Genomic DNA, 14,999 nt, shown 5'->3' with positions numbered 1-14,999 from the left:
TTGTGTTATGGATGCGGATCTAACTGTGAGATCAGACTTAATTACCCATTAAGGCATGTATTCAATTTGAAGCGAAAAGCCGTTTTTGCGTGTTTTTGGTGAAAACTTTTTGCCGATGATGTCATTTTCGCCTGTTTTGATTTGACGCTGTATTTAATTTGGAAGACTTTCCGCCTAGGCGCAAAGTCAATGCAATGTAATAGGCGAAAAAGTTTCGCCTATGATTACCAGACGGAAAAAAGTGCAGAATTGGGGTTTTGGGGTGCAACGTTGCAGGAACCCCCGTGCAGCCTTCAGACAGTTCCCCAAAGGTAAACTGTGTCAAAAAAAAAAAAAAAACACTTAAGGACACCCCAAAACAACACTTTGAATTTGGGGCAAAAAAAAAATTGTTGGGGGACAAAATTAAAAATTAGCGAACTTGCCTCTGGGGGGGTCCCCACGTATGCCCCAGGTGTTTTTTTCATTGCAGGTGCTTGCGGCACAATTTTTCCAGCTGCACCTTAGCAACTTCAAAATATGCTGACCCCCATTTTCAAGTACCCCAAATTTGCTGGGATAAGTTATTTTCTGCAAAAAATACTCCTGAATACTATTCTGCGCCACTTATCCAAAAACACTATTTAGCAGGTATTGAGCCCATTTAAAAACACCAAATACCTTCAGCAAGCCCAATCGGGGGGGGGGAAAGGGGGGTTCCATAGTGAACACCCATGTCAGAGCATCTTTTGGGGGGTGTCAGGCTGATTTCCCCAAATCTGACAGGACTTTCTGCTTGTTTGAGTTTCGCCAGGTGCCGTTTTCGCGTTCTTTGAAATTGAATACGGCAAAAAGTGGGCGCGCGCGCGGAAAGTGTTTTCTCCAAAAACACGCGATGTAGGCGGAAAATCTGGCAGGTGAAAAGTCCGGGACTTTTCACCTCAAATTGAATACGAGCCCAAGTCTCCTCGGTCTCAGACCGAGTAGAGCCGCTGCTATTCTACTCTGAGCTCAGGTGCCGCGTGATCTCACGAGATCGCGACACCCAGAAGTCTCGCTTTTAGGCAGTGTTGCAGACTTCCAAGCCAGCGAGGCTGAGGAGGCGCGTAAGCCGAACAGACAGTAAGTTCCTTGTCTAAAGAGAACACTAAACAAAATCCCCATCCACAGTACCTTCTGGTTTACAGCCAACAGTGTCTCAGAGCAAGCTAACCGGCGGCCAGCTCTCCCAACACAGCTTAAATCAGCCAGTTCCAGGTGTAAGCCCTAATGAGCCTGCTACCAGGCTGAAAGGCCAAAACCTGGAGTGGCCTGTGGATGGAGCCCTCTCTCTCCTCACATCCACACCCCCAGGACCCAAACTGGCTTTTCCAAAAGCTGACACTCTGGTCTGTTTACAAAACAGACTTCTCCTGGAACACATAGGCCAAAAACCTTTGACAAACGTACCTGCCATTGACCACTTTACTACTGCTTCTATCATAATATATTAATAAGCAAATACAGCTTATAAAAAATAAACTTAGCTAAGGTTAGTTCTAATGCAGTTGTCATGGTTTCTATAAGAGGATAAAAGAAAATAAAAGTAAATTCATATTTCCCCCCTTTTTTAAATAATTACCTCACATAATTACTGTTGCATCATAACTTTATGCAAAATAATATGCACTACTAGAGTATTTCACAAGTATCATATAATATCAGGGCACAGTATGTAATGGAACAGTGTAAGACAGAATAACATCATTGCAATAATTATGACACAGGCAGCAAATGTTTTAATCATTTCATGAATGTTCCTGCAAAGCATACACCACACAAATAGACTGTCACTCTACAACTTGAAATATATGATAATTTTTAAATATTATATTGAATAAGATTTTTTACCTCCAACAGAAGTAGATTATGAGTGACAACTGAAAAATACAGATTATTCCAGATATAACGTAAACAAAAATATTTGTTTGCATTGGTTCTTCATCCTTCCCTGTGGGAAATATAAGCAGAGATTAAATAGTGAAGAATACATTTTAAATACTAAATGTTTGTTCCAATAGGAAGGAAGCATATTAGATATGTTATTTTTTACATCAATGCTAGAAACATGAACAAAACTATTGCATATTGCATTTTTCACTTTGGTTTTATTTGATGACTTTCCTGTTAGAGTTAATGTATGCTGTAATCCCCACTATTAATAAGTTATAATATATGCTATCAGTCGTAAAGTGTTTTGGAGACTGAAAAAACATTGCTTTCATCTTTATACTTTGCGATGCATCTGTTAATTTTTTAACTGAACTAAAGTCCTGGGAAAAGTGTTAATTCATATTATTGAAATTTTTTATTATATATGTTTACAGTATCTTTATACTTGCATAATTGAGCTGTACTGGCTTTACAGACATACTAGTTTTATAATTAATATCAAAACCACCATTGTGTTGTGCTTATAATGGTCGTGAATTCTAGATTCATTTTATTGTTGTTAATGTATTTGGTGAATAGCTACAGCCTCTGGCCTGGTCCATCCCATATGGACAGGAGGTCCTCCTATGTAGTGGTACGAACATACTAGACGTTCTTCATATGGATTGTTCTTCCAAATTGTATCCTCCTCCCAGTTTGCAACAACCAGATTAGCGTAACTAGGTGTGAAATGAGATACCATCACTGTTCCATTTGTTTGTAGGTAGTTTTCTCCCTTATTACAAAAGTAGTTGTGTTTTAGTATATGCTCAATGCTAGCCATGATAAAGTTACAGTAATTTGTCTATTGGTTAAATTGGTCCACATAGATAGGTAGAATCTCACATGTTCACAACCCGTATAATGTTGGATACATGTATATTGAGGCTTTATGTCACTGGTACAGAGTTTGTAGGTGCTCTTCCAATCAAAATTCTGTAATATTTGTAAGACTTGCATAGTGTCCCTCAAGAAACTCTTGTTTGGAGACCAGTGGTTGGAGGAATTGGTCGATGTAATGAGACAGGCTGGCTTTAATAGAAGATATCCCCAAAACTATCAGTCCACCAGGTGGATTATTGATATCCTTATGGATTGTTGGCAACTGGTAGAATACAGGCATTTTGGTGTTCTTAATGTATAGATAATCATATTCCCTCTTTAGTATGATTCCCTTTTCCAATCCCTCTTTTAGATGTTCTCTTATTTCATTTTGGAAGTTTTCTGTAGGGTTGTTACTTAATTTTTTGTAAGTATCTTTATCTTCCAGGAATATCTCTATTTCTCATATTTGGTCCTGTTCATTATGACCACTCCTTGGGGTATATTTACTATAGTGCCGGCTTTTAGAAGTGGAGATGTTGCCCATAGCAACCAATCAGATTCTACTTATCATTTATCTAGCACCTTCTAGAAGATAATAGCTAGAATCCGATTGGTTTCTATGGGCAACATCTCTACTTCTAAAAACCTGCACTTTAGTAAATATACCCTCTCCTCCTTTATCCGCTGGCTTCACTAATATTTCTTTGTCTTTCTTTAAATCTTCTAAAGCCTTCTTCTTATTTGCTGTCGGGTTGTATTTTGGCTTATTTTTCTCTGGCAATATCTCTATTTCTCTTTCTAAACTAACTATCAAACAAAATTGAATCACATCCCTGCGCTCCCTGCAAGCTGCCCTCCTCAACAAGAACCTGGGTGTCACCTACCACCCTACCAATCAAAATGCAAGTACAAATAGGAACTCAGATGAGGGTGCTTCACTTCAATTATTAGTCTCCAAAGATGAAATACAGTATGGGGTTCTGGTGAAGTGTAAAGGGTAGTATCCATATAATCCAAAAATGTTCAACATTTTCCAAAGTTAGTTCGTTCTCTCTGTGTTATAGATCATGCACAAAATAATGAAAACAACAATGTGTGGGAACTTTCTTGTTTAAATATATCTCATCAAGGTTAATTTAGATGTCTACTGTATCGCACACAACCAACTCTCTAGTTGAGCGAAATATATATATATATATTTATATCACTAGGAGTCTAAACATCTCTGTGTGTCACCAACAGTTGTATGCTCCCACAGTCAAGGGGCGCACCCCACTCACTGTAAAACATGTTTTCAGACACACAAAGGTATCTTTAAATGTGGGTGTACCAAAATCATTAACAAATACAGGTGTTTCTTTCATATAGAGGTAACCAGTGGTGGCTCTAGGGGTGGGGCTGCAATGCAGTCCAAAATTCAAATAGGGCAGCAACACTAACTGCTAGTGAGTCCCAGTCATCTATGTTTGGCAGTGTTTGAAATAGCAGTCGGTGTGGTTCCCCTATTTGTATCTTGGACTGTGCTGCAGCCTCACCTCTGGAGCTGCCACTGGAGGTGTCCTTCAACGAAGTAAGGGGTTTCCAAGTATGATGATGGATATCCACCAGATTCACAAAAAAAGGATGCTTTATTCAATATAATATAAAACATTCCAATAAAACAAAGTGGCTGTTGTCTCCAGATTTACAAGGTATCACGAAATAAAGTCCATTCATGAAGAGACCCCAAAAGCCAATGCATTTCGACACCAAGATTTGTAAATTTTCAGTTTCTGTTGATACTACTACTGACAGTTCACCAGAACCTCATACTTTATTTTCATATTTGAAGCGAAGCATCCTCATCTGAGTTACTATTTTGCACTTGCACTTATATTTCTTTTTCTATTAATTTTTAAAACCTTTTACAGTACTTGGTAGCCGGCCATTTCTAGTTCCCCGATAGGAGAGGTACAGAGCAATCAAGCTGGAAGAACAGAGGAACAATACCGCCACAGCACTGAAGATAAGCTGCTTGTTACAACAATGTAATACAGACACTGGAGGTGTCATACAGGGTAAAGTTAGGGAAAGTAACTACTGTTATTCCCCATTCAGCCAGTGCCTGTTTTTAATTCAGCTCCACACCACCCGATCTGAAAAGGAACTATAAGCAGATCAGGAGTTTGTGGTGTGGAATACATTGTTTGAAGTTGTGGTACTTAGTGATTGTGCTTTTTGGTTTATACAAATATAGTATTTTATATACTCCTGGTAATCTATCGTTGCATGAGCAGCTCACACACATCACTGGGCAATACTGCAATTGTTATTTTTATAAAGTGTGGTAAAGAAAGAGAGTTTAACAGGTGAGAAGCTGGTAAAGAACCAGGTACTTCCAAATTATATTAACCTCATCCATGACACCCTCACCACCTGAGGGTACCACATACTGTATGTCAAATGTAATAGTATAATATTAGTTGACTGCAGCACTATGGTTTTGTTTGTTTGGTTTATCTTTGGTGTACTCGCTGTCAGTAGGCTCCCAAACTTTTGGTACATGCAACTGCTGCACCATATGTCACCATTAGCTTAAGAAGGTCCTCTCCTCAACCTTGGCACTCAACTCTGACAGACTTTCTCCAAAATTGCTTTTACAGCTGTGTGTCTCTGGAAAAAACTTATTTTCTACTAACTTTAAGGGGGAGAATTAATAAAGCTTGGAGAGAGATAAAATTGGAGATAAATAGCACCAACCAATCAGCTACTAACTGTCACTTTACAGGCTGTTTGAAAAATGACAGTTAGGAGCTGATTGGTTGGTGCTAATTATCTCCAAATTTTATTAAATCTCTCCTTAAGTCTCTCATATTCACCCAATCCTCTAACACAGTCCACCTCTTTGCCAATTTCAAATCCTTCCCCATTCCTTCTTCCCTCTTTGCACTTGACATTGCAACCCAAAATAACCACCAAAATTGATTCCATTCACTGTGGTATCTCCTCCTTGCAGACTGTTTTTCTAACTGTCACCTCCTCAAAAATCCTTGTCTACATTCACCCCACCATGCTCTTATCCTCATTATTCTAAACTCTCTCACCAGCTCCTCCTTCTCGATGCCTGTTCACACTACACCCACCAACTTAACCTATCACTCACCTCCTCTTTTTTCAAATATGTCTCTGTCTCTCCCATTTTTGTCTTGAACCTTCCTCTCTCTCTGTAATTGCTGCCCATCTCTTTTCTACTATACCTCCAAACTTCACAAGTGGGGTTATATATAATTGATTAATTTTTTTCCTCTCTTTGCATTACCTCCTTGACCCACTTCAATCCAGTTTTTGAACTCTCTATTCAACCAATACTGCCCTCACTAATGCTATGTTTGAAACCCCTTCCTCCTAAAAATCACTCTATTGGCCTCTGTCATTTTATTGTTCACTTCCAACTTGGTCAAATGCTCCTTCTATGTCTTCACACCTACCTCCACTTCCCCTCCTCTTCCAGTGGTATCTGCAAAGGCTCTGTCCAAGGCCCATTTCTCTTCTTCTTCTACAACTTTTCCCTCTGTGAGTTTAGCAGTTCTTTAAGCCTCCAATATAAAACTATACGTTGATGACACCCAAAATTACTTCACTTATCCTCACCTTTCCATTTTTGTCCTCTCCTGTGATGCCAGCTGCATGTTGACCATCTCCATATGGATGTTCCACCACTTTCTGAAAGTCAACCTCTCAAAAACTAAAATCATTGTCTTTCCCTCAGCCAAGATCAAGGGCGTCAAGAGGGGAGGGGGGGTGAGAACTAATTACCTGGGCTTGCTGTAGGGGCGTGATGGGGGCCTGGGTCTGGCGCTGCCCCCTCCCTCTTACATCACAGCAGCCTGCACTGGGAGACTGCTCATGGCTGCAAAGCAGCAGCAGTCTCCTATGCCTGAGGGGAGAGCAATCACACTGATTGTGCCCCCACTGGCTGAATGCTGGGCTGGGGGACTCACAGCACCCCCCTCCACAGTGCAGAGGATCACTTTGAGGTGCTGCAAAAATTGTTTTTTTTCTCTTTCTCCTAAAGGGGCGTGGCCACACCTCCCGTGATTAGGCCATGCCTTCTTCATCCAGGCCCAGCGCAGCTGTCATCGCACCTGGCCATGACCCCTTTGCACAACCCCCTGCTTATCTCCCAAATTTAGCCTACCTTTTCCTTCACATATTATTTTTAAGATCACGCTCTTCTTACCCTGGAAACCAACTTTATCTCAACTACTATTGTCTTCTCAACAGCCTAACAATCTCCAATCTTGCTTTTTTTCAGTCTATAAAAGTTTTACCGATTTTATAGCAAGTGGTATAAATTAATAAATAAGTTGAACATTTGACAATTAGTAGATCTCCACCACCGTGCAGGTGGAGGGCAAAGTAGAGAAGGGTGTTTTATCTATGATGATACATACAGTTAGCAATAAAGACTTCTTTCATTTCTAAAGCATTATATTATAGTATAAACAGAGTGATGCAAATACATTCTAAAACTTTGGGAATCATATGAATAATCATAACAGTACTTGAAACAAAACTATATATTAGCCATAAGAATAAATATTAATATTGCTGCATGCAATGCTGATGTTCACAGAGATGAACAATGTTTTGCTCCTGCAAGACAAATCCCTATAAACTCTTACGAAGCATGCATTACACAGTCCACAGGTCCAGATTAACAATGGGGCTGATGGAACTAAAGCACAAGGCCTCCAGCCTTGTGCTTTAGATGACCAGCTGCCCATCTGGCCACACAGTTGGACACATATCATAAGTATTAATATAGATTTTTTTTTTTGCATGTTTTTTTTTTTCTGTTATTACTACAGTATGTATTTAGGGGCTGATAGTGTATGGGGTGTACACACACGTGGCTATGGCCATGCCCACACAATACTGGCCACACCCACACATCACTTGTCACACCCACACAGCACAGGTCACATCTCTTCCATGTTCAAAATTTTCAGCCCAAGAACCATGTGGCTCTTGCTCCGGCCCAGTACACAGGTTGTACACAAGGAGGCGCTGTTGTGACTGAGACACTTTATCAGATATCTTGGAAAAATACTGGGCATTCTTGGGCCATGACTGGGAGATGGCTTTACAGAAGTATGGAAATTGTCCATTTTATGGGCTTGTTATAGTCATGTCTCAGAACTTGGAGGCCATACTCCAAAGGTAAATCTGAACCTGCCATAAAGCAAGTGCAAGTTTTGATGGTGTGACCAATGGTGGCATCAAAAGGTTCACAAAGCAGTATTACAGTATGTATGTGCGCTGAAGGTGGGCCTCTCAGTCTTTAAATACTCATATGCATGGATGTACACAAGGGAAGGACTTCATAGCAACATTTTAATTTTTGAATAAAGTCACAGACAAGCGATAGACAAAGACGTGTCCGCGTCTGTGCCCACCTCTGATTTAGGCCCATCATGTCACAATGTCTTTTTGTCTTAATTTACCCATAATACGTACATTTGATGTTCAATGTGGCTTCTGTCTGGGATATTATTCCATTATGATAGGTGGCTGTGCATCGAATACTTGTCCTATCATCCATATATGAAGGAATATACGTAAGTTCTGATACTTCCCTCCAGTACCCTCCAGATAATTGTACTGATTGTCTCTTGGTCAGACCAGGTTTGTTCCATTCTAGAGACGGGCGGCTGCTGGCACAGGTGTGCTCTGTATGGCAATATATAATGGTGGCTATTTCCTCCATCATATCTCCAGATGCATTAAGTACAAGTGCCCATGGGGAATCTGAGAAATTGTAAGATAAATATTACATCTATTTTATCACAACTATTATTTTTTCTTTATCTAAATAAAAATGTTTTTTAATTCAATTGGTTACAAGTAATAATTCTTATGTGAGGGACCCCAATGTTTGATGTATTTAGCATTATACTGAATTTAGCATATAGCCAGAAACATTGTTGATCTCAATGGTATCAATTATCCCTATAGTAAGAAAAAATAAATGCAGTGATTTTGGCTGAAAAACTTAAGCTGCTGTAACAGATATCCCCTAACTGTATCTCTGGAGACATTAGTAATAACATAATATGAAGACACTGCTTAATAGAGCATTCCCACAAGAAGGTGCCACCACAAAGTAGTGTATTTGATAGTGGAGGGGATTTAGTATCAGGGTCAGTTGACATAGAAAACGCATTCAACTTAATTTTAGGTCAATATTAAAAAATGCAGTCTAATATATATATATATATATATATATATATATATATAGTCCAGCAGAGGACCGGCACTCCCAATAGCTAGCAATAACGTTTAGAGGTGCCCTCACATATATAGTGATATAGCCATGCCAAGGTGCGGCACTCTCAGTAAATAAGGCACGACAACTGTGTCTTCAAAAATCAACGTTTCAGTACATTTAGCGTACTATCTTCAGGATACAGATACATACAGTGATTTCTTACCTTAAATACTATCACCACTCGTGGACCGCGCCGGAAACGGGACCAGCCACCCGTCCGGAGTCGGCTACAAATGACGTCATCACGTCCGCAATGTCGCGGGTGTGTGACGCAGTGCGCACCCATCACCAGGCAACCAAGGCATACAAATCCATACAGCGCTGTAATAGTAATATAAACAAAGCGGACAAATATAAAGATGACATATCTACATAGAAAATATGAATACATGCATCAAATGTATAAACATTAAGAAGCAGCATAATGTTAGGAGATGGCATATCAACATGGCATGTCTGCATAGGGCATAACCAGACATACATCGTATATGTGAAAAAGCTTAGCAGAATATCAAAGGTATAAATCATAGCAAAGTTAAGTATTAGTTAAAAACAAGATAATGAAATAGCATCATTTAAACCTCTAGGGGAAATAACATCCAGGCGGTGAATCCACCTCGCTTCGCGTTGTAATAAAAGACGACCACGATCACCCCCCCTCTTAGGCAGTGGGATGTGGTCAATCATGCGATAGCGCAGGCTAGCAAGATTGTGCCCAAATTCAAGAAAATGACGTGCTACGGGTTGTTCGCTCGCGCCATTAGCCAGCGCTGTTCTAATATTAGAGCGATGCAAAGCCATACGCTCTTTAAATTTACGCTGAGTTTTGCCAATGTATGACAACCCGCAAGGGCACAAAATTTGGTAAATGACATGTGTACTGTTGCAGGTCAAATGAAACAATATCTCATATTTTTTCCCGGAATGCGGGTGATAAAAACTATTTCCCGTAATGAGATACCTGCAAGTGACACATGAACACTTAAAGCAGCCTGGTTTTTGAGTTGCTAAAAAATTTTGGAATTGTCTGCCTTAACTAGGAGGTCACGCAAGTTACTCCCCCTAGAATAACAAGACATTATTCTTACATCGGACAGGGGCAAGGCATCATCCCTGCTAACGATAGGCCAATGTTTTTTCATAATATTATTAATGTCAGTGGATTTATTGTTGTAACGTTTTACCCAAGGTAACACATTGCTAGTCATCGATTTCTGATTCTTATTCAATAATGTGTGTCTATCCAGTGCTAAAACTCTATTTTTAGTATGTAACAGATTGGCATGATCATATCCACGAGACAAAAACTTATTGATCAACACATCAATTTGAGTGCCAGCAATATCAATATCACTGTTGATCCTCATAATTCTCAACATCTGAGAATATGGAAGGCCCGACTTAAGGCCCGGAGGATGACAACTGGACATGTGTAATAATGTGTTACGGTCAGTAGCCTTGGTAAATACAGATGTAGACAAAGTATTATTCTGCTTCTGAAGTTGAACATCGAGGAAATCAATGTTATCCTGACTCATCCTTACAGTGAACTTGACAGGGCAGTTAGTGTCATTATGCTGACTGATCAGACTCATAAATGATGTGTCACTGTCATTCCAGACCAGGAACATGTCATCTATGAATCTTGTATAAAATAGAATATTTGAGGCCACAGACGAATCACTAAAGAATAATTCATGCTCAATGTTAAACATTTAATTATTAGCATAAACCGGGGCCATGGCAGAACCCATTGCGCATCCGGTTTGCTGTAAGTAAAAGCTTCCATTGAACATGAAAAAATTCCTAGTTAATACAAATTCAGCAAGTTTTACACAAAAATCAATGAAATCAACCTCATACAAGGCACTTTGGAATAGTAGCTGCCTCATATTAGCAAGCCCAGCATTATGAGGTATCACAGTGTAAAGGCTCGTAACGTCAGCACAAATCATCCATGCTTCTGCCGGGATTGTCCCTAAATCCCTCAATTTATTTAGAAACATTGTTGCGGATGTGCCTGTACTAATGGTTGCATGATCGAATCAATAAAGATTGAAGCAGGTTGAATCAAGGAGCCTCTAGCGCTAATAATGGGACGTCCTGGAGGCGGGACAATGCCCTTATGCACCTTAGGAAGAGTGTATAGCAGTGGTATAATCGGAAATTCAGGAACCAATGCTGAAAATAGAGGCCCATCGATGATGCCATTGTCACGGGCCGTAATAAGGAGATCCAATAGTTCTTGTTTAAATGCTCCCGTGGGGTCACATGATAACCTGCAATATGTAGATGTATCACTTAATTGTCACAGAATTTCAGTCATGTAGTCATTACGGTCCTGCAAAACAATTGAGACACCTTTATCCGCTGGACGGATAATTAGTTCCTTGAGTTAGATTACAAACAGCACAGAGTGTACCAATGGTTAAGTGGTGGACGCCAGAACTTAACTAAACGTCCTTTTTTTAGACGGAGATATTCGAAAACTCGTACTGATATTGATTCCCCTGTTGAAACTACAAGTACAGCCAGTGATTCAGAACTGAACACCAGTAAAAGTGTCCCTTTAGCCAAAAACACTCGGTCCATGGTGGCCGACATACCCGTGGCTTCACAAGGAGAGGCGGTCAAAACAAAAGGCAAGGCACGTGGAAGACCACCTGTGCTAAGGAGGAAATAATTTTAAATTTTTCCTCATATGAATTATCAAATTCAGAATATTCTTTATTGAATAAAGGACTTTCCTTTGTGCCTATCTCACCATTTGACGATTTTCGATGGCAAATTGAGACTCATCAACTGAATTGCCAACTTAAACTTAGGGAATTTTTTTCTAAATCTACCTCATCGTCTATCCCTGATATGGTTCCTCCTCAGCTCAAAAAAATTCAGCTGCGTTCTACTTTTGAGCCTACCTCATTAAACCCCAGCATTAAAACCTTTATGAGACTTCTTGACCAGGAGGTTAAGGAAACGGTTAAGGCTTCTAATATTCTTCATCCCAATCTGAACCCTCAGGAACGATTAGCTCTTAAAACATTATCAAGCAATAAGGAACTAATTATCCGTCCAGCGGATAAAGGCGTCTCAATTGTGTTGCAGGACCGTAATGACTACATGACTGAAATTCTGCGACAATTAAGTGACACATCTACATATTGCAGGTTATCATGTGACCCCACGGGAGCATTTAAACAAGAACTATTGCATCTCCTTATTATGGCCCGTGACAATGGCATCATCGATGGGCCTCTATTTTCAGCATTGGTTCCTGAATTTCCGATTATACCACTGCTATACACTCTTCCTAAGGTGCATAAGGGCATTGTCCCGCCTCCAGGACATCCTATTATTAGCGCTAGAGGCTCCTTGATTCAACCTGCTTCGATCTTTATTGATTCGATCATGCAACCATTAGTACAGGCACATCCGCATTTCTTATTAGATACAACAATGTTTCTAAATAAATTGAGGGATTTAGGGACAATCCCGGCAGAAGCATGGATGATTTGTGCTGACGTTACGAGCCTTTACACTGTGATACCTCATAATGCTGGGCTTGCTAATATGAGGCAGCTACTATTCCAAAGTGCCTTGTATGATGTTGATTTCATTGATTTTTGTGTAAAACTTGCTGAATTTGTATTAACTAGGAATTTTTTCATGTTCAATGGAAGCTTTTACTTACAGCAAACCGGATGCGCAATGGGTTCTGCCATTGCCCCGGTTTATGCTAATAATTAAATGTTTAACATTGAGCATGAATTATTCTTTAGTGATTCGTCTGTGGCCTCAAATATTCTATTTTATACAAGATTCATAGATGACGTGTTCCTGGTCTGGAATGAAAGTGACACATCATTTATGAGTCTGATCAGTCAGCATAATGACACTAACTGCCCTGTCAAGTTCACTGTAAGGATGAGTCAGGATAACATTGATTTCCTCGATGTTCAACTTCAGAAGCAGAATAATATTTTGTCTACATCTGTATTTACCAAGGCTACTGACCGTAACACATTATTACACATGTCCAGTTGTCATCCTCCGGGCCTTAAGTCGGGCCTTCCATATTCTCAGATGTTGAGAATTATGAGGATCAACAGTGATATTGATATTGCTGGCACTCAAATTGATGTGTTGATCAATAAGTTTTTGTCTCGTGGATATGATCATGCCAATCTGTTACATACTAAAAATAGAGTTTAGCACTGGATAGACACACATTATTGAATAAGAATCAGAAATCGATGACTAGCAATGTGTTACCTTGGGTCAAACGTCACAACATTAAATCCACTGACATTAATAATATTATGAAAAAACATTGGCCTATCGTTAGCAGGGATGATGCCTTGCCCCTGTCCGATGTAAGAATAATGTCTTGTTATTCTAGGGGGAGTAACTTGCGTGACCTCCTAGTTAAGGCAGACAATTCCAAAATTTTTTAGCAACTCAAAAACCAGGCTGCTTTAAGTGTTCATGTGTCACTTGCAGGTATCTCATTACGGGAAATAGTTTTTATCACCCGCATTCCGGGAAAAAATATGAGATATTGTTTCATTTGACCTGCAACAGTACACATGTCATTTACCAAATTTTGTGCCCTTGCGGGTTGTCATACATTGGCAAAACTCAGCGTAAATTTAAAGAGCGTATGGCTTTGCATCGCTCTAATATTAGAACAGCGCTGGCTAATGGCGCGAGTGAACAACCCGTAGCACGTCATTTTCTTGAATTTGGGCACAATCTTGCTAGCCTGCGCTATCGCATGATTGACCACATCCCACTGCCTAAGAGGGGGGGTGATCGTGGTCGTCTTTTATTACAACGCGATGCGAGGTGGATTCACCGCCTGGATGTTATTTCCCCTAGAGGTTTAAATGATGCTATTTCATTATCTTGTTTTTAACTAATACTTAACTTTGCTATGATTTATACCTTTGATATTCTGCTAAGCTTTTTCACATATACGATGTATGTCTGGTTATGCCCTATGCAGACATGCCATGTTGATATGCCATCTCCTAACATTATGCTGCTTCTTAATGTTTATACATTTGATGCATGTATTCATATTTTCTATGTAGATATGTCATCTTTATATTTGTCCGCTTTGTTTATATTACTATTACAGCGCTGTATGGATTTGTTTGCCTTGGTTGCCTGGTGATGGGTGCGCACTGCGTCACACACCCGCGACATTGCGGACGTGATGACGTCATTTGTAGCCGACTCCGGACCGGTGGCTGGTCCCATTTCTGGCGCGGTCCACGAGTGGTGATAGTATTTAAGGTAAGAAATCACTGTATGTATCTGTATCCTGAAGATAGTACGCTAAATGTACTGAAACATTGATTTTTGAAGACACAGTTGTCGTGCCTTATTTACTGAGAGTGCCGCACCTTCGCATGGCTATATATATATATATATATATATATATATATATAATTATATATATATATATATATATATATTGTGATAACTTGGGGGTAATTAGCTCGGCAGACTGGTGTCAGTGGTGCAGTGATTAGGTGTAGAATTAGAGTCCACACATTGCATTCCAGTAAAATAATTGAAAATTATGCTTTAACTTCCAGCATGTAAACCAGGAAATGGAAATATAAAATAATAAACAACCTAGCCCCTATTTAGGGTGTCTAACTCACTTCTTGAAACCTCTCTATCGTGGTGCAGCTAGTCTGCCAACACAGTCTCTGTCTGCTTCTCTGCAGGTCTATCGCCAGCTCCAGCCTGGCTTGGCTGCCACAGCTACACAAACACAGTCAGTCTTGGTGGCCTTCCCTGTATCCTACAGATTTAGGCCCTTGCTTCCTCAGCCTGCAGCTTCACTGCTTTAATGTAACACAGTCTGAGAGTTTTGGGGTCCCCCCTGCCTCCTGCAGGTACA

At 39.9% G+C, this 14,999-nt stretch overlaps 1 protein-coding gene across 1 annotated transcript in view; it reads right to left on the bottom strand.

Moving 5' to 3' along the window:
* Positions 1 to 14,999, bottom strand: part of LOC148509078 (B-cell receptor CD22-like) — a 248,742-nt gene that overhangs the window by 122,532 nt on the left and 111,211 nt on the right. The window contains exon 4 of the mRNA XM_088443620.1: positions 8,275 to 8,565. Within this exon, the coding sequence (XP_088299746.1) occupies positions 8,275 to 8,565 (291 nt within the window). The remainder of the gene's footprint in view (positions 1 to 8,274; positions 8,566 to 14,999) is intronic.

This window comes from Taudactylus pleione, unplaced genomic scaffold (genome assembly GCF_031769625.1).
Source record: "Taudactylus pleione unplaced genomic scaffold, aTauple2 ptg000332l, whole genome shotgun sequence".
NCBI lineage: Eukaryota > Metazoa > Chordata > Amphibia > Anura > Myobatrachidae > Taudactylus > Taudactylus pleione.
This window is presented reverse-complemented; position numbering and strand designations above follow the sequence as displayed.